General features: G+C 45.2%; 1 protein-coding gene across 1 annotated transcript in view; it reads left to right on the forward strand.

The window, feature by feature from the left end:
- The window catches only part of LOC135515336 (proton myo-inositol cotransporter-like), a 68,300-nt gene that overhangs the window by 20,759 nt on the left and 21,141 nt on the right, over window positions 1-26,400 (forward strand). The window contains exon 4 of the mRNA XM_064939014.1: window positions 20,214-20,322. Coding sequence (XP_064795086.1) covers window positions 20,214-20,322 — 109 coding nt within the window. The remainder of the gene's footprint in view (window positions 1-20,213; window positions 20,323-26,400) is intronic.

Raw genomic sequence — 26,400 nt, forward strand, 5'->3', positions numbered from 1 at the left:
TCTGAGTCTGTAATACCAACATGTTTCAAGTAGACTGTGCCCAAGAACACTAAGGTAACCTGCCTAAATGACTACCACGTCTGTAGCCATGAAGTGCTTTGAAAGGCTGGTCATGGCTCACATCGGCGATGTCATTTACAAAATAGCCTCCAACACTCTACTCAGCAAATTGGATGCAGTCTATCACAGTGCCATCCGTTTTGTCACCAAAGCCCCATATACTACCCACCCCTGCGACCTGTATGCTCTCGTTGGCTGGTCTTCACTACATATTTGTCGCAAAACTCACTGGCTCCAGGTCTATAAGTCTTTGCTATGTAAAGGTCCGCCTTATCTTAGCTCACTGGTCACCATAGCAACACCCACCTGTAGCACACACTCCAGCAGGTATATTTCACAAGTCATCCCCAAAGTCAACAGCTCATTTGGCCACCTTTCCTTCCAGTTCTCTGATGCCAATGACTGGAATGAATTGCAAAAATCACTGAAGTTGGAGACTTATATCTCCCTCACTAACTAGCATCAGCTGTCAGAGCAGCTTACCGATCGCTGCAGCTGGACACAGCCCAACTGTAAATAGCCTATCCAACCAACTACCTACCTCATCCCCATATTTGTTTTTGTTTTTCTGCTATTTTGCACACCAGCACATCTGCTCATCTGCACATCTACCACTCCAGTGTTAATTGCTAAATTGTAATTACTTTACAACTATGGCCTATTTATTGCCTTACCTCCTTACTTCATTTGCTCACTGTATACAGATTTTTCTATTGTGTTATTGACTGTACGTTTGTTTATCCCATGTGTAACTTGTCGCACTGCTTTGCTTTATCTTGGCCAGCTCGCAGTTGTAGATGAGAACTTGTTCTCAAGTGGCCTACCTGGTTAAATAAAGGTGAAATAAAATAACATCAACACCATTATTCCGAAAACCCTAGACCCACTCCAATTTGCATACCGCACCAACAGATCCACAGATGTTGCAATCTCTATTGCACTCCACACTGCCCTTTCACACCTGGACAAAAGGAACACCTATGTGAGAATGCTATTCATTGACTACAGCGTTCAACACCATAGTGCCCTCAAAGCTCTAAGCTAAGGACCCTTGGACTAAACACCTCCCACTGCAACTGGATCCTGGACTTCCTGACGTCCAACCCCAGGTGGTAAGGGTAGGTAACAACACATCCGCCACACTGATCCTCAACACGGGGGCCCCTCAGGGGTGCATGCTCAGTCCCTTCCTGTACTCCCTGTTCATTCATGACTGCACGGCCTGGCACAACTCCAACACCATCATTAAGTTTGCTGATGACACAACAGTGTAGGCCTGATCACCGAGAACAATGAGGCAGCCTATAGGGAGGAGGTCGGAGACCTGACCGTGTTGTGCCAGGACAACTTCTCCCTCAACATTATCAAGACAAAGGAGATAATTGTGGACTACAGGAAAAGGAGGACCGAGCACGTCCCCATTTTCATCGACAGGGCTGTAGTGGAGCAGGTTGAGAGCTTCAAGATCCTTGGCGTCCACATCATCAACAAACTGACATGGTCCAAGCACACTAAAACAGTCATGAATAGGGCACGACAAAACCTATTCAGGAGACTGAAAAGATTTGGCATGGGTCCTCAGATCCTCAAAAGGTTTTACAGTTGCACCATCGAGAGCATCCTGACCGGTTGCATCACTGCCTGGTATAGCAACTGCTCGGCCTCCGACAGCAAGTCACTTCAGAGGGCCCAGTACATCACCGGGGCCAAGCTTCCTGTCATCCTGGACCTCTATACTAGACGGTGTCAGAGGAAGGCCCTAAACATTGTCAAAGACTTCAGCCACCCTAGTCATAGACTGTTCTCTCTGCTACCGTACGGCAAGCAGTGCCGGAGCACCAAGTCTAGGTCCAAGAAGCTCATAAATAGCTTCTACTCCCAAGCCATAAAACTCCTGAACAGCTAATCAAACGGCTACTCAAACTGTTGTTATCTATGCATAGTCACTTTAATAACTTTACCTACATGTACATATTACTTCAATTTCCTCGACAGTGCCCCGCACATTGACTGTGAACTGGTTCCCCCTGTATATAGCCCCGTTATTGTTATTTACTGCTGCTCTTTAATAATTTGTTATTCTTATCTCTTACTTTTTTTGGTATTTGCTAAAAACTGCATTGTTAGTTAAGGGCTTGTAAGTAAGCATTTCACTGTAAGGTCTACCTACACCTGTTGTATTCGGCATATGTGACAAATAGAATTCGATTTGATATTGTACAGAGAGGGCCATTAAATTCAACAAAGATCCCAATCAAGTCATAATGTAAGGATGTAAAGGAAGCATTAGAGGACAATGGAAGGCAGATTATCTTTGTCAAAGCAGATGAAAGCATAATGAATGAAGATTTAGGACTGACCTTTTGTGTTCAGATGTGAATGAAGACAGAGCTATACTCTCACACTCCACCAGTCTGATACTGGCCCACTTATAAGCTCTCTTCCCCTCTGTTATTTGAGGTCTGTGAAGCATAGGAACACAACACTGTACATTTGTATTAGTTATACCCCATAACTCAGTGTTGCTGGTGGATTGGAAATTATTTTTGCCTTGATTCACCCATATCTACTTTTCCAATTAAAGTATTTGTTTAATGAATATTACATCCTTAACAGTACCAAGTCCCCATAATAATAGCCATCCAAGAACAGCCTACGCACAAACCTCTCGGTACTCAAATGGCTCCTAGTAAACACAGGTTATTAGCTCTTCAATGATCTCAGTGCACTTACATCACAATATTCATTATTACTAAGAGAACGTTGTGTGAGTAGTATTATCCAGAGTTGTAAATGCTCTCTTTCTCACTCACTCTCTCACTCTCTTGCTCTCTCCCATTTGTATTGGGGCAGGGGTTAGTCGGGGAACCATTTTTTTCCCAGACAAACCACATAATGGGCCCAGATATTAACCTCTAGACTCCCAGCTCCTCGCCAGAGCAATGCCTTAGGGGCTGAGTTGATTGGTTGAAACTGGAGGTGTGTGTGTTGAGCATGTCTTTTTGGAACAGCTCACATGTGATCACGTGAAATTCATCTGGTTTTTCCGTAAGGGTTCACATGGGGACGGAACCCTATGACGTTGTCCAGTTAGTGTTTGTCATGTGTATGTGAGGGTGGTGAGTGACGTATGCACTGTACGTTAGTCATTTCCTCCTGTACCCAGAGATAGCCCCATACCTGCTTTGATTGAATGGATCAGTTTGACCATTGATTTCTGTCCTGTTTTTGTGAAGAAAATGCTTTGTTTTTTGTCTTCTGAAAGCACCACAGAATGCCTTCTTTTAAAGGGCCCCAAATGACTTTGTAGCAGACATCTTTTGGCAAGATTTCAGAATCCTATCCAACAGATAGTGGTATACAAGCCTTTTTGTCAGGTTTCAAGCTTCTACTTAATGAATAAGGGGACTCAATCATGGGGAAAGTAGCTCTGATAGCCTTTCTATCTTGTTGTATTCACCAGCAAGGACAGAGGCATCACATTTTAAAGAGAGACTGAGGCAGTAGTTAGAAACAGATAACATACGTATTCCTGCAACATTATTTAGCTGAAATATAGTTTCATCTCTAAAAAAATAAAGCAACTTGATTTTAACCAAATTGGCCATTTTAATTTTTAGGATTCATATAATATTTTCTAAATATAGTACACGACATCCGACTTTGACCATAGTCCTTCCTAATAATAATTAAGACCTAAGCAATCCCCAAAACATTTCAAATGTATTCCATGGAAGCCCCAGTCCCCACACCAATCCCACCCAAAATGGACAGTATACAATATCAGTTCTCTATGTCTGAGAGAAGAGGTATGGAGCTGTGGCTTGGAGTATTGTTTCTTTGTACAGTTGAAGTCGGACGTTTACATATACTTAGGTTGTAGCCATTAAAACTAGTTGTTCAACCACTCCACAAATTTCTTGTTAACCTCTTGAAACTCTGGGGGCAGTATTTCATTTTTGGATGAAAAACGTTCCCGTTTTAACCTCTTGAAACTCCCCATCCCGGATCCGGGATCGTGACTAAAGCCTCAGGCTCATTAGCATAACGCAACGTTAACGATTTCTGAAAATTGCAAATAAAATGAAAATAATGCGCCTACTCTCAAGCTTAGCCTTTTCTTAACAACACTGTCATCTCAGATTTTCAAAATATGCTTTTGAACCATAGCAATTCACAAATTTGTGTAAGAGTATGCTAAGCTAGCTTAGCATTTTGAGTAGCATTTAGCACGCAACATTTTCACAAAAACCAGATAACCAAATAAATAAAATAATTTACCTTTGAAGAGCTTCGGATGTTTTCAATGAGGAGACTCTCAGTTACATAGCAAATGTGCAGTTTTTCCTGAAAGCGTCTTTGTGTAGGAGAAATCGCTCCGTTTTGTACATCACATTTGGCTACCGAAACGAACCGAAAATTCAGTCACCTACAACGTCAAACTTTTTCCGAATTAACTCCATAATATCGACGGAAACATGGCAAACGTTGTTTGGAATCAATCCTCAAGGTGTTTTTTCACATATCTCTTCATTGATATATCGTTCGTGGAAGCCTGCTTTCTTCTCTGAATTCCATGGAAAAATACTTGCAGCTGAGTTTTGCGCACCAATTTCGGCGCAGGACACCGGGCGGACACCTGGTAAATGTGGTCTCTTATGGTCAATCTTCCAATGATATGCCTACAAATACGTCACAATGCTGCAGACACCTAAATGCAATGGTCATAAAGGATGGATAACTAGATCTGTGTCTCACAGACCGGACAGCAGAGCTATCACACAGGGACAGGTTTACAGACAAAAAGACAACGTCGGGGAACAGAGAGTCCAGACAGACTAGGAGAATTGGGCATACGTGTGTGTGTGTGTATTCAGACCCCTTGACCCTTTACACATTTTGTTAATTTACAGCCTTATTCTAAAATTGATTAAATCGTTTTTTCACCCTCATCAGTCTACACACAATACCGTATAATGACAAAGGAAAAACAGGTTTTTAGAAATGTTTATTAATTTATGAAATATCACATTTACGTAAGTATTCAGACTCTTTACTCTGTACTTTGTTGAAGCACATTTGGCAGCGATAACAGCCTCGAGTCTTCTTTGGTATGACGCTATAAAAGCTTGGCACATTTGTATTTAGGGAGTTTCTCCCATTCTTTTCTGCAGATCCTCTCAAACTCTGTCAGGTTGGATGGTGAGCTATTTTCAGGTTTTTCCAGATATGTTTGATCGGGTTCAAGTCCGCACTCTTGCTGGGCCACTCAAGGACATTCAGAGACTTGTACTGAAGCCACTGCTGCGTTGTCTTGGCTGAGTGCTTAAGGTAGTTGTCCTGATGGAAGGTGAACCTTCGCACCAGTGTTAGGTCCTGTGTGCTCTGGAGCAGGTTTTCATCAAGGATCTCTCTGTACTTTGCTCCGTTCATCTTTGCCTCGATCCCGACTAGTCTCTCAATTCCTCCCACTAAAAAACATCCCCACAGCATGATGCTGCCATCACCATGCTTCACCATAGGCATGGTGCCAGATTTCCTCCAGGCGTAAGTAACGCTTGGAATTCAGGCCAAAGATTTCAAGAGTTTGAAGGCCACTTTGTTCTTGGGGACTTTCGATACTGCAGACATTTTCGGTACCCTCTCCCAAATCTCTGCCTCGACACAATCCTGTCTCGGAGCTCTACAGACAGTTCCTTCGACCTTATGGCATGATTTTAGCTGACATTCACTGTCAACTGTGGGACCTTATATAGACAGGTGTGTGCCTTTCCAAATCATGTGCAATCAATTGACTTTACCACAGGTGGACTCCAATCAAGTTGTAGAAACATCTCAAGGATGATCAATAGAAACAGGATGGACATGAGCTCAATTTCGAGTCTCATAGCAAAGAATCTGAATACTAATATAAATAAGGTATCTGTTTTCAAAAAAACTGTTTTTGCTTTGTCATTATGGGGTATTGTGTGTAGATTGCTTAGGATGTTTTTTATTTAATACATTTTTGAATAAGGCTGTGTCGTGTCTTTATTAAATGAAGACTTTTAGTTTTTATCAAAGATTCTCTGTAATTAGTATTACGCGATTTAAACTGATTAATCATGTAACTGTAATTAACTAGGAAGTCGGGGCACCAAGGAAAATATTCAGATTACAAAGTTATCATTTCCTAAAATAATTTTTCAGATATTTTCATATCTGATCCATAGTCTTCTGATTAATTAATTATTTACTTTACCTCACGTTAGTCTCATTCCAAATGTCGTAAATTGTTGGTTATCTGCACGAACCCAGTCTTCACTATGAGTCATCCATACATCAATTGTCTTAAATCATTTATTTATTACTAACTAAGTAATCCACAGAAATGCATAAACAAACAGTAAATATAGTTACAAGAAATGATAGGGGAATGTGCCCTTGTGGGCTAAACCGCATCGCGGCTTGGTGGACAAAAAGAGAAGTGGGGGTCGACTGAGAAGTCACTACAGATGTAATAATTATAACAATTGAAATGTTAATCCTTTGCAGATGAACGCTCACTCATTTGGGAACAATTGCAATCAATATATATATTTCTGCTCAGTGTGTCTTTTTGATCGCTGTTGAAAAGTTGTTTCTTTTGTAGAATTGTCCGTCTCTCTCCCAATCTCTCTGTTGCGGTGTTTAGAGTGGATTGTTCATAGTGACATTCTTTCAGTCATTATAGAATGGATGTTTCGGCGGTTGTCGTTCTTCGTGTTCAATGATACCGAATTCCTAGCTGCAGACTAGTAATTAATATCAAAGACTTGTTCTTATTCTGTCGGTATCGATAGTCTAAGAGTTTAACCACGTGGTATGGTTAAAGGATTCAGCAATGGTCTGCAACCTTCGTCCCCTCCTAAGGGAGAAAAACATGGTCTGGTGATAATTTCTCAAAGTTCGGTTTTATTCGAAATTGCAGAAAAGGGCTGTCCAAGGATGCCTGACCCTAACTGGGCTCATGGGCGGTCCTCTGATTTAGTTAAACTCAAAAGGGAATTGGAGTTTCCTTCATTAAACAGTCCAAAATCACATCACTCAATTTTACAAACAGTATCATACTCACTCATTCATCTTATACAACAATTAGATGTAAGCCTCATATCTGAGGCTATTATATAAACAGTGTTATTGTCACGCCCTGGCCATAGTTTACTTTGTATGTTTCAGGGTGTGATCTGAGTGGGCATTCTATGTTGGATGTCTTGTTTGTCTATTTCTGTGTTTGGCCTGATATGGTTCTCAATCAGGGGCAGGTGTTAGTCATTGTCTCTGATTGGGAACCATATTTAGGTAGCCTGGGTTTCACTGTGTGTTTGTGGGTGATTGTTCCTGTCTCTGTGTTTTGCACCAGATAGGGCTGTTTAGGTTTTCGTACGTTTGTTATTTTGTTAGTTTATCGTGTATAGTTGTGGTGGGTGACAGAATCACCCACCACAAAAGGACCAAGCGGCGTGGTAACAGGCAAAAGCAACAGCAGGAGCAACAAAAGAAGGAATGGACATGGGAGGACAAATTAGACGGAGAAGGACCCTGGGCTCAGCCTGGAGAATATCGCCGCCCCAAGGAAGAACTGGAGGGCGGGGAGAGCGGAGAGGCGCCGGTATGAGGAGGCAGCACGGCAACGCGGATGGAAGCCCGAGAGTCAGCCCCAAAAATTTATTGGGGGGGGGCTCAGGGAGAGTGTGGCAGAGTCAGGAGTCAGACCTGAGCCCACTCTCCCTGTTTATCGTGAGGCGCCAAGGAGGAGACCAGAACCAGAGCCGGTGTTGGAGGTGAGCGAAACAGAGACTGTGAAGGAGTTAATGGAGAAATTGGAGGAGAGAGTAATGAGGGAGTTGCTATGTTGGTGCTTTAACTTCTTGAAACTCCCCATCCCGGATCCGGGTTTGTGACTAAAGCCTCAGGCTCATTAGCATAATGCAACGTTAACGATTTCTGAAAATCGCAAATAAAATGAAAATAATGCGTCTGCTCTCAAGCTTAGCCTTTTCTTAACAACACTGTCATCTCAGATTTTCAAAATATGCTTTTGAACCATAGAAATTGACTAATTTGTGAAAGAGTATGCAAAGCTAGCATAGCATTTTGAGTAGCATTTAGCACGCAACATTTTCACAAAAACCAGATAACCAAATAAATAAAATCATTTACCTTTTGAAGAGCTTCTGATGTTTTCAATGAGGAGACTCAGTTACATACCAAATGCGCAGTTTTTCCTGAAAGCGTCTGTGTGTAGGAGAAATCGTTCCGTTTTCTACATTGCGTCTGGCTACCGAAACAAACCGAAAATTCAGTCACCTACAACGTAAAACTTTTTTCAGATTAACTACATAATATCGACCGAAACATGGCAAACGTTGTTTGGAATCAATCCTCAAGGTGTTTTTTCACATATCTCTTCATTGATATGCAGTTCGTGGAAGCTTGCTTTCCTCTCTGTATCCCATGGAAAAATACTGGCAGGTGACACAATGCTGCAGACACCTTGGGGAAACGACAGAAAGGGCAGGCTCATTCCTCTCGCATTCACAGCCATATAAGGAGACAATGGAAAACAGAGCCTCAAAAATCCTTGTCATTTCCTGGATGCCATCTCATCTTGGTTTTGCCTGAAGCTCACGTTCTGGGGCACGCACAGAGAATATCTTGGTATTTCTGGACACGTCAGAGTGTTTTCTTTCGAATGCTATCAATTATATGCATAGTCGAGCATCTTTTTGTGACAAAATATCTTGTTTAAAACGGGAACGTTTTTCATCCAAAAATGAAATAGCGCCCCCATAGATGTAAGAGGTTAAGTATGGAATTCGCCCGACGGAGCGTGTCGGGATTTGATGGCACCTGGGTCAGCGCTCCATACTCATCCTGAGGTGCGTGTTAGTCGGCTGGTGAAGTTGGTGTACCACCAGTGCCAGTACCACCAGTGCCAGCACCACGCATCAGGCCTACAGCGCGCCTCGCCTCTCCAGCGCTGCCGGAGCCTTTCTCCTGCGCTGCTGGAGTCTCCCGCCTGTTCAGCGCAGTCAGAGCCTTCCTCCTCTCCTGCGCTGCTGGAGTCTCCCGCCTGTTTAGCGCTGCTGGAGTCTCCCGCCTGTTTAGCGCTGCCAGAGCCTTCTGCCTCTACACCGTTGCCGGAGTCTCCTGCCTGTTTAGCGCAGCCAGAGCTGCCAGCCTGCATGAAGCAGCCAGAGCTGCCAGTCTGCATGGAGCAGCCAGAGCTGCCAGTCTGCATGGAGCAGCCAGAGCTGTCAGTCTGCATGGAGCAGCCAAAGCTGTCAGTCTGCATGGAGCAGCCAGAGCTGTCAGTCTGCATGGGGCAGCCAAAGCTGTCAGTCTGCATGGAGCAGCCAGAGATGTCAGTCTGCATGGAGCAGCCAGAGCTGTCAGTCTTCATGGAACAGCCAGAGCTGTCAGTCTGCATGGAGCAGCCGGAGCTGCAAGTCTGCATGGAGCTGCCAGTCTGCAAGGAGCTGCCAGTCTGCAAGGAGCTGCCAGTCTGCAAGGAGCTGCCAGTCTGCAAGGAGCTGCCAGAGCTGCCAATCTGCATGGAGCAGCCAGAGCTGCCAGTCTGCAAGAAGCCGCCAGAGCTGCCAATCTGCATGGAGCAGCCAGAGCCGCCAGTCAGCATGGAGTAGCCAGAGCCGCCAGTCAGCATGAAGCAGCCAGAGCTGCCAGTCAGCATGGAGCCGCCAGAGCCGTCAGTCTGCCAGGATCCGCCAGTCAGCCAGACTCTTCCAGATCTGCCAGTCAGCCAGACTCTTCCAGATCCGCCAGTCAGCCAGACTCTTCCAGATCCGCCAGTCAGCCAGACTCTTCCAGATCCGCCAGTCAACCAGACTCTTCCAGATCCGCCAGTCAACCAGATTCTTCCAGATCCGCCAGTCAGCCAGACTCTTCCAGATCCGCCAGTCAACCAGACTCTTCCAGATCCGCCAGTCAGCCAGGATCTGCCAGAGCCTTCCTCCTCTCCTGTGCTGCCGAAGTCTCCCGCCTGTCCGGCGCTGCTGCCGGAGTCTCCCGCCTGTCCGGCGCTGCTGCTGGAGTCTGAAGAGCCCCTCTGTCCCGAGCTGCCCCTCTGTTCCGAGCTGCCCCTCTGTCCCGAGCAGCCCCTCTGTCCCGTGTTGTTAAGTAGGGTTGCCGTGGCTGGGAGGTCACGGAAACGGACAAGGTGGGGGAAGAATGTGGTGAAGTGGGGGCCACGTCCAGCACCAGAGCTTTGTGGGTGATTGTTCCTGTCTGTGTTTTGCACCAGATAGGGCTGTTTAGGTTTTCGTACGTTTGTTATTTTGTTAGTTTATCGTGTATAGTTTTCTTTATTAAAATAAAATGAATAACAACCACGCTGCATTTTGGTCCGCTCCTCCTTCTACAGACGAAAGCCGTGACAGTTATGGCAATGTGTCCACACCGTCTCCCATGAGCTTCCCCAAAATGTAACAAACGGACCAGTTCGTAGCTGGATTCTTCACCGATTAATTTTTTTCTTTTATATATCTTGCCCCGGAACATGAAATTTGTCTGGACCTCAAGTTCTTTGAGGTGGAAGAAATTCCACTATGAAAATTCACTCTGTCTCTTATACTGTGTGGCCATGAGGCAGGGTCTTCTCAGGAATTTACGACCTCTCTCTGACCACAGCAGCCTAGTTGAAGGAGGCAGAGGGAGGCAATGAGAGTGGGATGGGCTTGCTGTACCCAAAGAGGGCAACGTCATGACAGCTGTAACGTAACAGAATGTGGAAAAAGTCAAGGGGTCTGAATACTCTCCGAAGGCACTGTATGTATGTGTGTGCTCTCGAAGATACCGTATGTGTCTGTCTTACTGTCTGTCTGACTGGGCTTGGCAACCACCGGCGGCCGGCCCTCAGTGGCCTCGGATAACCGACCCAGCTGCTACCCTCATACATCTGTAGAGATGGAACAACAAAGCGGGAAAGGAAGAGAGGAGAGATGGAGATGTACTGACCTTGCAGAAATCTCTTACAGACACTTAGTTAAATGACATGTGGGACAGAAAGAGCTATTTCCATAAACTCTGAAAGGAATGGACTTGGTTGTTAATCTTCCTGTAGATGGGAGTTCCATTGATCTCTTCATTAAGTTCCTTGGGTTACCTTGATTGGGTATTATCCAAGGTCCTGTCTGTCCCGAACCTAATCAAACTATCTATTCACGACAGAGGATGACATTCCATAACCTTACAAATGACTTATGATGTAAAATAATCAACATGTTGTCAAACGTCTCGGTCTCTTCCACTCACTCACTCTCCCATCCCTTCCTCTCTCTTTCTGTTATTTGCTTTCTCCCTCTCTTCCTCCCCCACATGCCCTCTTTGTCGTTCTCCATCTCTCTCCTTGCTCATTCTCCGTCTCTCGCTTTCACTCTCTCTTGGCACTGTGGCTACATTCATCCTGTCACTCTCCTTTGTGTAGCCTAAGACAGGCAGTGGAGAGAGATCAATTAAATGTTTCCACTGTAGTAATCAAACAGTGATGCGTGCCTGTGCAGAAGGTTCCATGAGAGAACATCTAGGAACCCTTTCTGGGTTATTTGATGTGCAGAATAAAACATCCCAGCTCGTGAAGCTATCGCTATACCAACATTGGAAAATTCACTCTAATTGGAGTCGCTTGGGTGTTTCCCTGGCGAAGTTTGCCAAGGGGAAATTGGATAATTGGGGATTCCATTGGTGGGTATCAAAGGGGAGAAGATGCCTCATCTGACTGTACACTAATTAGGTTTAAACTCAGCTGTGTCTATTGTGTTTCCTTTTTACTGTATGGCTACTGCACTCTGTAGGTTTGATATGAGTAATATGGAATGAAATTAAAGAGAGGAGCAGTGTCTTTGTGGTAGACTTTTAAAGGAGAGGTGGTGCGAGTGTAATGGCTAAAACGGCTTTTATGGTTACAGCGGAACACATTACTTGGACAGACAGACCGTCGTGAACAAACCGGGACAGATATAGAAAAAATTGGAAGCTACACTCACTCAAATGAACACTACATTAAGATGGAAAGGACATTCTATCCATGTTCCCTGCTTTCCATCCTAATGTAGTGTTCATTTGAGTGAGTTTAGCTTCCAATTTATCTCTGGCCCTCATCCCCCTATTCCTCTCTCACTCATCAATCATTCTCTCAATCTCCTATCTATCACCCCCTTTTTTTCCCCTCTCAGTCGCTCTCGCTGGACTCATCTGTTCTCCGATTAGGTTAGAGGGGAGCGCTGTTCATGCCCGTGTGTGTGTGTGTGTGTGTGTCTCTGCCTGCGTATGTTACGTTCCCCAGCAAGAAAACCAAAAATGTCACTCAAACAGAATTGGGAAATAACAGAGTCGCTGACCAACGGCCACAATGAAACAGGTGGGGTTTAAGGAAGACACTCATGGGGGTGTCCACTGATAGTTGCAACAACAACTGGAACCTAAAAGCCACCCACTATGAGCGCCCACTAAACTTGCCCAATAAGAGGCAAACAAAAGAACCCCCCACCACAAAACTTAAAGACAACAAGCAAACCAAAATCAGATAAAGGATTGCTTATCTAGACCTCAAAATAGGGCGTGCCAACTAAAGGTGTTAACCCACTACGTCTATCAAGACAACTGAAGCATTAGGCCAGCCTCTCTTAAATAGCACCTGGGCCAGCACAGGTGAAACACCTTCCCACTAACGAGATGGCAACCAGCACAGGTGTAAAACATACTGACTACGAGGTGACACCAATCAGTGTGCACTACGTGCTAACGAGCTACATTGTAGGTGCTAAAGTCCAACCTCAAAACATAAATGGAAAAACCAAAGCCTGTAACACCTTCTCCCTTAAGACATCAAATATATCCTATCCTAAGTTTGCTCACAGCAAAGAACTTCTATTTCACAACATGGTCAACTTAAATGCGCCGCCTTCTCCAATGTACGCATGGCGTCTGCTGGGTGTCAACAATTAAATATAAGACATAACACTTTTTTAAATATACAGTACCAGTCAAAGGTTTGGACACACCTATTCATTCAAGGGTTTTTCTTTATTTGTACTATTTTCTACAATGTAGAATAATTGTGAAGATATCAAAACTATGAAATAACACACATGGAATCATTTATATTTGAGATTCTTCAAAGTAGCAACCCTTTGCCTTGATGACAGCTTTGCAAACTCTTGGCATTCTCTCAACCAGCTTCATGAGGTAGTCACCCGGAATGCATTTCAATTAACAGGTGTGCCTTGTTAAAAGTTCATTTGTGGAATTTCTTTCCATCTTAATGCATTTGAGCCAATCAGTTGTGTTGTGACAGGGTAGGGGTGATATACAGAATATTGCCCTATTTGGTACAAGACCAAGTCCATATTATGGCAAGAACAGCTCAAATAAGCAAAGAGAAACAACAGTCCATCAGTATTTTTAGACATGAAGGTCAGTCAATCCGGAAAATCTCAAGAACTTTGAAAGTTTGTTCAAGTACAGTCTTAAAAACAATCAAGCACTATGATGAAAGTGGTTTTCATGAGGACCGGCACAGGAAAAGAAGACCCAGAGTTACCTCTGCTGCAGAGGATAAGTTCATTACAGTTAACTGCACCTCAGATTGCAGCCCAAATAAATGCTTCACAGAGTTCAAGTAAGAGACACATCTCAACATCAACTGTTCAGAGGAGACAGCGTGAATCAGGCCTTCGTGTTCGAATTACTAAAAAGAAACCACTACTAAAGGACACCAATAACAAGAAGAGACTTGCTTGGACCAAGAAACATGAGATATGGACATTAGACCGGTGGAAATCTGTCCTTTGGTATGATGAGTCCATATTTGAGATTTTTGGTTCCAACCACAGTGTCTTTGTGAGACGCAGAGTAGGTGAATGGATGATCTCTGCATGTGTAGTTTCCACCATGAATCATGGAGAAGGTGTGATGGCGTGGGGGTGCTTTGCTGGTGGCACGGTCAGAGATTTATTTTGAATTCAAGGCACACTTTACCAACATAGCTACCACAACATTCTGCAGAGATACGCTATCCCATCTGGTTTGGGCTTAGTGGGACTATCATTTGTTTTTCAACAAGACAATTTCCGGAGACCTTCTCCCTTACCTCACCTCGCTCATCAACTCATCCCTGACCGCTGGCTACGTCCCTTCCGTCTTCAAGAGAGCGAGAGTTGCACCCCTTCTGAAAAAACCTACACTCGACCCCTCCGATGTCAACAACTACAGACCAGTATCCCTTCTTTCTTTTCTCTCCAAAACTCTTGAACGTGCCGTCCTTGGCCAGCTCTCCCGCTATCTCTCTCAGAATGACCTTCTTGATCCAAATCAGTCAGGTTTCAAGACTAGTCATTCAACTGAGACTGCTCTTCTCTGTATCACGGAGGCGCTCCGCACTGCTAAAGCTAACTCTCTCTCCTCTGCTCTCATCCTTCTAGACCTGTCGGCTGCCTTCGATACTGTGAACCATCAGATCCTCCTCTCCACCCTCTCCGAGTTGGGCATCTCCGGCGCGGCCCACGCTTGGATTGCGTCCTACCTGACAGGTCGCTCCTACCAGGTGGCGTGGCGAGAATCTGTCTCCTCACCACGCGCTCTCACCACTGGTGTCCCCCAGGGCTCTGTTCTAGGCCCTCTCCTATTCTCGCTATACACCAAGTCACTTAGCTCTGTCATAACCTCACAAGGTCTCTCCTATCATTGCTATGCAGACGACACACAATTAATCTTCTCCTTTCCCCCTTCTGATGACCAGGTGGCGAATCGCATCTCTGCATGTCTGGCAGACATATCAGTGTGGATGACGGATCACCACCTCAAGCTGAACCTCGGCAAGACGGAGCTGCTCTTCCTCCCGGGAAGGACTGCCCGTTCCATGATCTCGCCATCACGGTTGACAACTCCATTGTGTCCTCCTCCCAGAGCGCTAAGAACCTTGGCGTGATCCTGGACAACACCCTGTCGTTCTCAACTAACATCATGGCGGTGGCCCGTTCCTGTAGGTTCATGCTCTACAACATCCGCAGAGTACGACCCTGCCTCACACAGGAAGCGGCGCAGGTCCTAATCCAGGCACTTGTCATCTCCCGTCTGGATTACTGCAACTCGCTGTTGGCTGGGCTCCCTGCCTGTGCCATTAAACCCCTACAACTCATCCAGAACGCCGCAGCCCGTCTGGTGTTCAACCTTCCCAAGTTCTCTCACGTCACCCCGCTCCTCCGCTCTCTCCACTGGCTTCCAGTTGAAGCTCGCATCCGCTACAAGACCATGGTGCTTGCCTACGGAGCTGTGAGGGGAACGGCACCGCAGTACCTCCAGGCTCTGATCAGGCCCTACACCCAAACAAGGGCACTGCGTTCATCGACCTCTGGCCTGCTCGCCTCCCTACCACTGAGGAAGTACAGTTCCCGCTCAGCCCAGTCAAAACTGTTCGCTGCTCTGGCCCCCCAATGGTGGAACAAACTCCCTCACGACGCCAGGACAGCGGAGTCAATCACCACCTTCCGGAGACACCTGAAACCCCACCTCTTCAAGGAATACCTAGGATAGGATAAAGTAATCCTTCTCACCCCCCCCTCCTTTAATGTTTTAGATGCACTATTGTAAAGTGGCTGTTCCACTGGATGTCAGAAGGTGAATTCACCAATTTGTAAGTCGCTCTGGATAAGAGCGTCTGCTAAATGACTTAAATGTAAATGTAAATGTACAATGACCCAACACACCTCCAGGCTGTGTAAGGACTATTTGACCAATAAGGAGAGTGATGGAGTGCTACATCAGAAGACCTTCCTCCACAATCACCTGCCCTCAACCCAATTGAGATGGTTTGGGATGAGTTGGACAGCAGAGGGAAGGAAAAGCAGCCAAAAAGTCCTCAGCATGTGTGGGAAGTCCTTCAAGACTGTTCGAAAAGCCTTCCAGGTGAAGCTGGTTGAGAGAATGCCAATAGTGTGCAACGCTGTCATCAAGGCAAAGGGTGGCTACTTTGAAGAATCTTAAATTTAACAGATATTTAGATTTGTTTAACACTTTTTGGGTTACTACATGATTCCATATGTTATTTCACCGTTTTGATGTCTTCACTATTATTATACAATGTAGAAAATAATAAAAAGAAAGAAAAACCATGGAATGGTTTTGACTGGTACTGTATATAAAAATGATCTTCTTATTTGACAAGTTTTTGAAAAACTCACGTATGTTGATATAACTCGTGTCCCCTTGGAACGAGCCCAAACTAAACAAAATTGATCTCCAATACAGAAAAACGTGCAATCAAAATAATTTGTGAGCCAGGGCAACACACTAGCTAAACGCAAAACACAAAACTTATTGACTGCCCACCCTTGAGGCACAATCAATCAAACGTTTTTTCAGTTCTGCCCACAAATATTCTAAGGGATTGAGGTCAGGACTTTGTGATGGCCACTCCAATACCTTGACTTTGTTGTCCTTAAGCCATTTTGCCACAACTTTGGAAGTATGCTTGGGGTCATTGGCCATTTGGAAGACCCATTTGCGACCAAGCATTAACTTCCTGTCACATTCTGACCTTAGTTCTTTTATTATAGTCTGGTCAGGGCGTTAGTTGGGTGGGTTGTCAATGTTCCTTTTTCTATGCTTTGTGATTTCTGTGTTTGGCCTGGTATGGTTCTCAATCAGAGGCAGCTGTTTATCGTTGTCCCTGATTGAGAACCATATTTAGGTAGGCTGGTTTCACTTTTGAGTTGTGGGTGATTAATTTCCGTGTTAGTGTTTGTTACCTCACGGGACTGTTTCGTTTGTTATTTTTTATTTTTGTAGTGCTCAGTTTATCTTATTAAAATGGACACTTACCACGCTGCAAATTGGTCCAACCTCTCTTACTCCTCATCAGAGGAAGATGACAAAAGTTACAGAATCACCCACCACCAAAGGAACAAGCAGCGTGGTAAAGGGCAGCAGCAGCGATCTCAGGACTCATGGACATGGGAGGAGATTCTGGATGGAAAGGGACCCTGGGCACAGGCTGGAGAATATCGCCGCCCCAAGGCTGAGCTGGAGGCAGCGACAGCCGAGAGGTGGTGGTATGAGGAGGGCAGCACGGTAGCGCGGCTGGAAGCCCGAGAGGCAGCCCCAAAAATGTATTGGGGGGGGGGGGGGGACATGGAGAGTGTGGCTAAGTCGGGTAGGAGACCTGCGCCAACTCCCCGTGCTTACCGTGGAGAGAGAGGGACCGGGCAGGCACCGTGTTATGCCGTGAGGCGCACGGTGTCCCCGGTGCACAGGCATAGCCCGGTGCGATACATAGCAGCGCTTCGTATTGGCCGGGCTTGAGTGGGCATCGAGCCAGGTGCCATGAAGCCGGCTCAGAGCATCTGGTCTCCAGTACGTCTCCTCGGGCCGGAGTACATGGCACCAGCCTTACGCATGGTGTCCCCGGTTCGCCAGCACAGCACTGTGTGGGCTATTCCACCTCGCCGCACTGGCCTGGCAACATGGAGCATTCAACCAGGTAAGGTTGGGCAGGCACGGTGCTCGAGAGCTCCAGTGCGCCTTCACGGTCCGGTCTATCCGGTGCCACCTCCACGCACCAGCCCTCCGGTGGCAGCCCCCAGCACCAGGCTGTCTCTCAGTCTCCTTGTTACAGGTGCTCCCGCCTGTCCAGCGCTGCCAGAGTCTCCCTCCAGTCTAGATCTGCCGGAGTCCCCCTCCAGCCAAGCGCTGCCGGAGTCTCCCTCCAGCCAGGATCTGCCGGAGTCTCCCTCCAGCCAGGATCTGCCGGAGTCTCCCTCCTGCCCAGCGCCGCCGGAGTCTCCCTCCTGCCCAGCGCCGCCGGAGTCTCCCTCCTGCCCTGCGCCGCCGGAGTCTCCCTCCTGCCCTGCGCCGCCGGAGTCTCCCTCCTGCCCTGCGCCACCGGATACCCCGGCCAGGTTGATTAGAAAGGCCTGCTTGCAGAAGTGTGTTAGGGAGCTTTTGACAGTGATGAGGAGCGTCGTTTGACCGCAGACCCATTACGGATGCAGGCAATGAGGCAGTGATCGCTGAGATCTTGATTGAAAACAGCCGAGGTGTATTTGGAGGGCGAGTTAGTTAGGATGACATCTATGAGGGTGCCTGTGTTTACTGATTTGGGGTTGAACCTGGTAGGTTCATTGATAATTTGTGTGAGATTCAGGGCATCAAGCTTAGTTTGTAGGATGGCCGGGGTGTTAATAAGCATGTCCCAGTTTTGGTCACCTAGTAGCACGAGCTCAGAAGATAGATGGGGGGCAATCAATTCACATATGGTATCGAGGGCACAGCTGGGGGCAGAGGGAGGTCTATAGCAAGCGGCAACAGTGAGAGACTTGTTTCTGGAAAGGTGAATTTTTAGAAGTAGAAGCTCAAATTGTTTGGGTACAGCCTTAGACAGTAATACAGAACTCTGATGGCTGCGTGGTTCCATGGTGTTTATACTTGCATACTATTGTTTGTACAGATGAACGTGGCACCTTCAGGCATTTGGAAAGTGCTCCCAAGGATGTACCAGAATTATGGAGGTATACAATTCTTGGCTGATTTCCTTTGATTTTCCCATGATGTCAAACAAAGAGGCACTGATTTTTGAAGGTAGGCCTTGAAATACATCCACAGGTACACCTCCAATTGACTCAAATGATGTCAATTAGCCTATCAGAAGCTTCTAAAGCCATGACATATTTTTTCTGGAATTTTCCAAGCTGTTTAAAGGCACTGTCAACTTAGTGTATGTAAACTTCTGACCCACTGGAATTGTGATACAATTAATTTTAAGTTAAATAATCTGTCTGTAAACAATTGTTGGAAAAATGACTTGTGTCATGCACAAAGTAGATGTCCTAACCGACTTGCCAAAACTATAGTTTGTTAAACAAGAAATTTGTGGAGTTGTTGAAAAGCGAGTTTTAATGACTCCAACCTAAGTGTATGTTAACTTCCGACTTCAACTGCATCTCAGCAAAAAGAGGAGTGAGGGAAACATCTTTACTCTGTTCCACTATCAGCTAGACAATGGGGACAAGCCCCCATTTTGTTTCATTCCCCCTTCTGTTTGAGTGACATTTTTGGTTTTCTTGCTGGGTAATGTGAGTGTGTGCACAAGCAGTGTCTGTGTTTATCAGTCTGTGTGTGTATTTGTGCGTCTCTGTGAAGTTTGCACGCCATTCATTGACAGACCCATTACCTAGGTTGGTTGGTTCACGGCGATCTGTCTGTCCATCTCTCAGGATCTGAGCTGCAGCTAATCAGCTCTCTGTCCTCTGGTATAGTCTCCTGGGTCCATTCAATCCTGCCTCTACAATGTTAGTGCTCTACAAATAGTTGACTCTCATAAACAAATCCCTTCCTGTCAGTTCCTGATGGCTACATTTGTAACCTGGCAGCTCATGTCCACACTCACTTTACTCACGCAGTCGATAAACACACACACAGTCCGAGTCAACATTCACATCCGTCAGCTATAAATAATAAGGTGTACCGGTAACATTTGGAGACTGTCAACTTCCATCAATGTTTATGGCATCTTTGTATTATTTTGTGATACACACGATATGAACACATCTATATTTTGATTAATAACTTAGCTAAGCTTATGAGGCATAAGATGAGACATCCATACATGCATTCAAAGATAATGACAGCAGTGATAGTCAGGAAATGTTGTGCTGGGAAAAACAGCGTGATTTGATTGGTCTCCCCAGTGTGTGTGGCTAAGTGCAGTGTGGTTTGGTCAGTGTTGAATGGTTATCGGGAGAGCCTGCTGTGACTGGTCCTGGAGAGAGTGTTTTCTGTTTCAGTGAGGCGCTGTCCGGTAGCTGTGCGTGTGTGTGTGTGTGTGTGTTCAGCCTGTCTCAGAGCTAAAGGAGCTCTTCCCAGCCCAGCGAGCATCCACCCCCTCACAGCTGCTCCAGGCCAACACTGTGTGTATCTGTGTGTGTTTGTCTGTGTTTGTCAGCGCTTGTGTATGTTTGTCAGCATCAGACAGACAGACAGACAGACAGTCCGTCCGTCCGCCCGCCCGCCCCTTGCTGGTGTCGCTGTTGGCCTGTTTCATGTGTATTGTGTTTGTCCATTGATAGGCTGATGATGATCAATAGGTATATTCTAACCTCTGCTCCTTTGTGTGTGTCCAGATGGCCCGGTGATCTGGAGGATGCTGACCTACCCCCCCACTCGGAGAGCACTCCTGGTGGGATGTGGACTGCAGATGTTCCAACAGCTCTCTGGGATCAACACTGTCATGTGAGTACACAGCCTAAGCTTTAGTATCTGAGTGGCCTGAGTGGCCCCTGCACATTGAATATGGTACTGTTACTGATCTGTATATACTTGCATTCTCATGTTTCTTTCTTTTCTTTCTCATGTTTCTTTTCTTTTTCTCCGTATTCCTTGTGTTTTATGTTTGACTTTTTATTATCTAGATATATTTTTTTCTACACTGTTGGGAAAGAGCTCACAAGTAAGCATTTCACTGTACTGTTTCACACCTGTTGGATGCTTTGCACGTGGCGAATAACTTTGAAACTTGTTGGTTAGAGTTTCCACATTAAGGAGATTTTTCTTATGTAACTCTGCATCGAAAGAGCAAGTAAGAACTTTACTGTAAGGTCTTCACTTGTTGTATTTGGCGCATGTGACAAATAAAGTTAAATTTTGATGTAAGTGGTAAGGTCCTATTATAGACTAGCGTCCTGTCCAGGGGATGTACTTGTACATCAAGCTGCCTCACGCTACAGAAGACAGAGATATGCTCTGTCTCCGATGTGCCGTTTTGGCTCGCACAAACCAAGGCTCTTGTGCAAATTCGCTGGTCTAACATGCCTAAGCTATAGCTAAGTGAGGTAACATGGTTTTGATGAAGGTACATTCATATTTACAGGATCAACACCGTCATGTGAGTGGTATAGTAACATGCCTATGTAGCCTTCAGCTTAGTGGGCTCGCAAGGTCCTATGAATCATGTCGAATACCAGTTCAATGGCCCAGTCAACGCTTAGACAATGACATGCAGGATCTACACTATCATGTGCTGTAAAGTTCACAGAGCCACACCTGTGACAATTGACAATTGACAGTGGTAACCTACATTATACATTTTTTGGGGTGTATCAAATTCTTTCACGGAACACACCCCTTTTTCTGTTACTTTTAATGCTTCATGCACTTTTATGCACTTTTCAGGGTCAATCACTCACGGAATTTCCCTCGTGCCTGTAAGGTGTTAGACCAATGAGTCTTTATTTCCATCTCAAGTGAGATTGCTTCGTCTAGCTCTCTCTCATCCCCCCTGATCTCAAGCATATTCTGGGCATTGTAAACAATCTTGCGATATGTGCTGTTGCTAAGCAACCATTCGAGGTGAGAGGAATAGGACAAGTGGGTGTGCGTGGGTGTCGGTTCGGTGTGCGGGCGTGCTAGCGTGTGTTTGTGTGTACATGCGTGTGGGTGATAATCAAGGTTTTACGTGTGTGTGTGTGAATCTATTAAGGCAGCTAGCGTGTGTTTTCGTCCGTTGCTGTGTTTACTTCTCCCTCTGGTCATTTGTAAAGCCACAGGTGGTGGCAGAGACAGCCAAGTGACAACAAATCAGGTTGATGGGTTGTCTGCCTCAGTGGGATCCGACATGGGGCACATGCCTATGTGTCACTCACTCACTCCTCACCAAACCCCAGCCCTAGCCCCAGCCCTAGCCCAGATGGAACAGCAGCACTGAGAGTCACAATGGTGCAGGGCAGTCACACAGAGACACTCGCTCTTTCCTTGTCCAGCCCAAGATCGTCTCAGCTGGCTAAGGAGTATATGGAGAGACAGTCCCTCATCCTCTGTTCAACTCAGACCTGTTTGTGTTACTTACTTATCCTCTGTCCAGCCCTCAAATGAAACAGCATGATTCTTCTTCCTAAGATGCTTTGGAAGAGTTTCATATGGTATGAATCCTGTCACCCACTCTGAGTACCTCTTTCTTTGTTCCTACCCTTTCACGAAGAGATGACTCTAAATGCTGTTCCGCCAACATCCCAGCTTCGATTCCTCTCAGACTCTCTCAGGCAGACTCTTATAGCGGACTCATAGATACAAGTATGCACAGTAACACTAACACACACACACACACACACACACACACACACACACACACACACACACACACACACACACACACACACATACATACACACACACACACACACACACACAGACGTTGTTGTGAACTGAACTCAGAGTGCTGTCGGATTGACGTCTCCACCTGCCAGAGAGCGTCGGGATGAGAGTTGTATTGATGCATATCTCTCATGGACTTAAGGTCTCCCGGGATGTGCCGATTTTATGGCAGTTTAGGATATGTTTGTGGTTCCTTGCGGTCTCTCTCTCGCTCTCGTTCTCTCTCTCTCTCTCTCTGCCCGTCCGTCCGTCCGTTTATTTGTCTGTCTGTCATTGTGAGCCACAATGAGGAACAAGAATGAACTGGCCTGTCTTGTCAGTGAGGATGTGTCCTCTTTCTATTAGATCTGGAATCATAATGATTTGATTATCCAGCACGCAAAGGTCACTGTAGGAGAGAGAGGGAGTTAAAGAAGGAAGGAGAGCGTGGAAGGGAGGTAGAGAGAGTTACATGCAAGCAGAAGAGAGAGTAAGGTGATTTAAGAAGTGGACAGAGAGAGAGAGGGGGGAGATAAAGGGAAAGAGAGAGAATTAATGAGAGAATGAGGGGCCAAGAGGGAAGGTCATCTGTCTGTTTCTCCTCTGCCAGAAGTTAAGCATGAGAGCACAGCAGAGGCCACAGGTGTTGTTGATCCATCCATAATTTAACAATGTCAATTAGTGACGGTGTCACTGAACATTGGCCATGTTTTGCTCTGGTCTCAACATGAAACTCATGTACACAGATTACTTACAGTATATTTCAAAGTTTGTATTTATTACTGTAAAATTATACATGATTTGGAATTAACCAGCATAGGGTAACCTTTCAGATTATATTGTTTCTATCTTAATATTTTGGTTTGTCATATTTTAGTGTATAATTTATGTGTGCATGTTTGTTTACAGGGGGCAGTTGGCAGACACAGATGGTCAGCTATAGAAATGTCATATTGGAGATGTTGAGACATGCCAATTAAACTAGTGACTCAGCTGGACAGCCCGGGAGGAGAGCTGTAAAGGTCCAGTCGTTCGTTCGTGTGTGTTTGTGTCTGTTTCTGTGTGTGTCACCCTTGTATTGCCCTTGATGACTGATGACAGTCTGTTGTGTATTTCTTATAGTCGATAAGCAGCTTTTAGGCTATCGTAGTAGAAAGGCCCCACGTTGCTTATGCAGATCACATAGCTGTGTGTAATTAGCCTATGGTAATATTCTTCTGTCTAATCACACACAATAACACCCATCCACAACAACCTATTTTTTTTTAGATGTGCTAATTGTTCTTTTATTATCTCCTCTAAGTGTGTCAAAGTTTATGTTGTTGTGGTGTGTGTTGCTGTTGTAGTTCATTTCGTAGACTGTTATTACTTTGTTGTGTTCCGTTGTTTTGACTGTCTGGCCCACCTGACCAGGAAATACTATGGACACTAACATACAGTAGTTGCTGTTGTTTTCTTTTAGAGTTGTGCAGGCATCACCGTGTTTGTTAGTGTAGTTGTACAGGTTTGAGCAAGAGTTGAGCAGTATCCTGGTGTTCTCTGTGTTTTTTTTTAAATTTTACCTTTATTTAACCAGGCAAGTCAGATAATTAAGAACAAATTCTTATTTTCAATGACTGCCTAGGAAGAGTGGGTTAACTGCCTGTTCAGGGGCAGAACGACAGATTTGTACCTTGCCAGCTCGGGGGTTTGAACTTGCAACCTTCCGGTTACTAGCCCAACGCTCTAACCACTAGGCTACCCTACCCTGTGCGTCTCATTGTTCAGCAGCATTCGACATGAGTGTGATAATGCATTCGTCTCCTTTCATGAGAGAAATAGGCCAGTTCCCAAGAGAGACATTTCTCGCCTCCATCTCTCCATGTCTCCCTTTCTCTCGCTCTCTCTGAGTGCTCTTAGGCCCCTATGCTTTCTATCTCTCTTGTTTCTCTCTCTTTCCCTCCCCTCCTCCCTCTCTTGCTTTCGTATGATTGCATTATTGTTACCTGGTTAGTGTGCTGTCTGTGAGTATCAATGTGTTTAAATGATTGTGCCATTGAACTCCCAGTCATGAGTGGTTATTGGTTAGGGATGTGATAGCTGGTCCTCTCACTCCTCGCGTCTCACACACACACACACACACGGTCAACGCTGCTTCTCTAGTATACACTATTTATTCAACTGCGTGACCGGGACACTATCCAATATATTTGTAAATACTGTCATGCTTGACATAGCGGTAGCACATTCATTATCTATACTGTATATCAAATTGTGTCAATATCAGGCTATTACTATGCATTCTACCTATACTATTATTATTATAATTATTTTTTTTACTCTTATTATTGATTATTGTACTGCAATGTTATGGGAGCTAGCACACAAGCATTTTGCTGAACTTTTTATACCTGCTGTAAACAGTGTACGTGACGAATATTTGATTTGAGTTGACACACACACATACACAAACACACACTCCTCGTGTCACACTGAGGCTGCCAATGCATCCATCCGCTTTAACGATCAGGCCATCATGACCTTTCCAAACAATATCATCTTGTTTTGTCTATATGTCAGCTAACAGCATAGCCAGCCTTAATAAAGGAGCTCTGATGGTGTTATTGTTTGCTGAGTCCTTAGACCCTCCAAGTACCTTTCTCTGGCTGTGTATATATTATATATATATAATATATATATTGCACTACTTTTGACAAGAGCTCTCGCAGCACTGGTCAAAAGTAGTGCGCTGTGTAGGAAATAGGGTGTCATTTGGGACCCTTGGGAAGGAGTGGGCTTTTCAGCTAGCTCTCTCTTTCCCTCTTTAATCCTTTACAATCGGGAGCATATTCAATGAAGCTCCAGTAAAGCATTTGTAAATGTCAGCCGTAAGTGAACAATTTATGTCCCTCTCACCTTTAGAGTGAAATGGACTGGAGCAGGACAGGTAGTCAGAGAGAGTTGAGAGGGGAGCAGAGGGGTGAGGATGAAGGCGAGAGGGAGGAGAGGTGAGGGGGAAACGTTTTCTTTCTTATGAGTAGAATTCATTGTACAGGAGTTCTTCCTGGCCATGTGATTAACTCCAGGTCACACACAAACACGTGCAGACCCATCTCCTCTCTGTATTTTCTTCCTCTCATCCACCTATCTCTCTTTTGCCCGCGCAGCCAAGCCTCAGAGGTGAGTGCACACAAACATATCTCTGTCAGACACCACTTCCATCCTTCTCCCTTCCACCCTGACGTTCCATTCCTCATACTCCACCTCATACCCCTCTTTCCCCTCCTCTACTCTCTCTTCCTCCCCTCTCTCTGACATCTGTGTTGTCACCTTGTCTTCATGTCGGAGTGGAGAGAGGAGAAAGGTGTGAAGTGAATATACTACAGAGGATAGCCAGTGGAGTGCAGACAGAGTCCAAGTTCTATTTTTAGAACAGAGGTTCTGAAGGCCATTTCACACCTTCTGCCTGCTCCTCTCACATTACATACAGCCACCGGCACAGTCTGAAATGGAACTATATTCCCTATATAGTGCACTGCTTTTGACCAGAGCCTATAGTGAATAGAGTGCCACTCTGTTACATAACCTCCATCTTGGATCTGTCAATCATCTTGGAGAAGGTCAAGGGGTCAGTGTTGGTGGCACACTGGAATCTTGTTCATGTTGTATTTGTTGTGTTTTTGTGTATTTACACAATCTACAGTCTACCATGTCACCTTGTTTGTTTTGGTTTTCAAGAGCCAGCTTGTGTGTCCTCCTTCAAACCCAATCAAAGTCAGCCAATGTTTATCTCGCTGCACTTTTTTCTTAACATCTCAAGTAGGAGATTAGTGTTTCTTGTTTATGTAATGATTTGTTTGTCTCTCCACTCCACTGTGATGTTCCTATTGAGCTTGTTATACTTGCATAAGTGCACAATCTTACACTGAGAGAATGTAATAATGTAATAGTCACAGCGTAACAGCTTGAAAATGCATTACAGCAGTCGTTGCCGCACAATTTGAGCATAAGTACCATAGCTAATGCAGTGGAATAATTGATTATTACACTTGATGACTCTCACTCAGTCACTCAGTCACTTTCCACATCCGTTTCAGTCTATCTACCTCTCGTCTCTTCTCCATCTTCCTGTCTTTCTCTTGGCTGTATGGCGTCTTGTGGTGTCTTGTACTATTTGCATTACAGGGTTCACTCTCAGACCAA

This window comes from Oncorhynchus masou, chromosome 27 (assembly GCF_036934945.1).
Source record: "Oncorhynchus masou masou isolate Uvic2021 chromosome 27, UVic_Omas_1.1, whole genome shotgun sequence".
In the NCBI taxonomy this organism is placed as follows: Eukaryota; Metazoa; Chordata; class Actinopteri; order Salmoniformes; family Salmonidae; genus Oncorhynchus; species Oncorhynchus masou.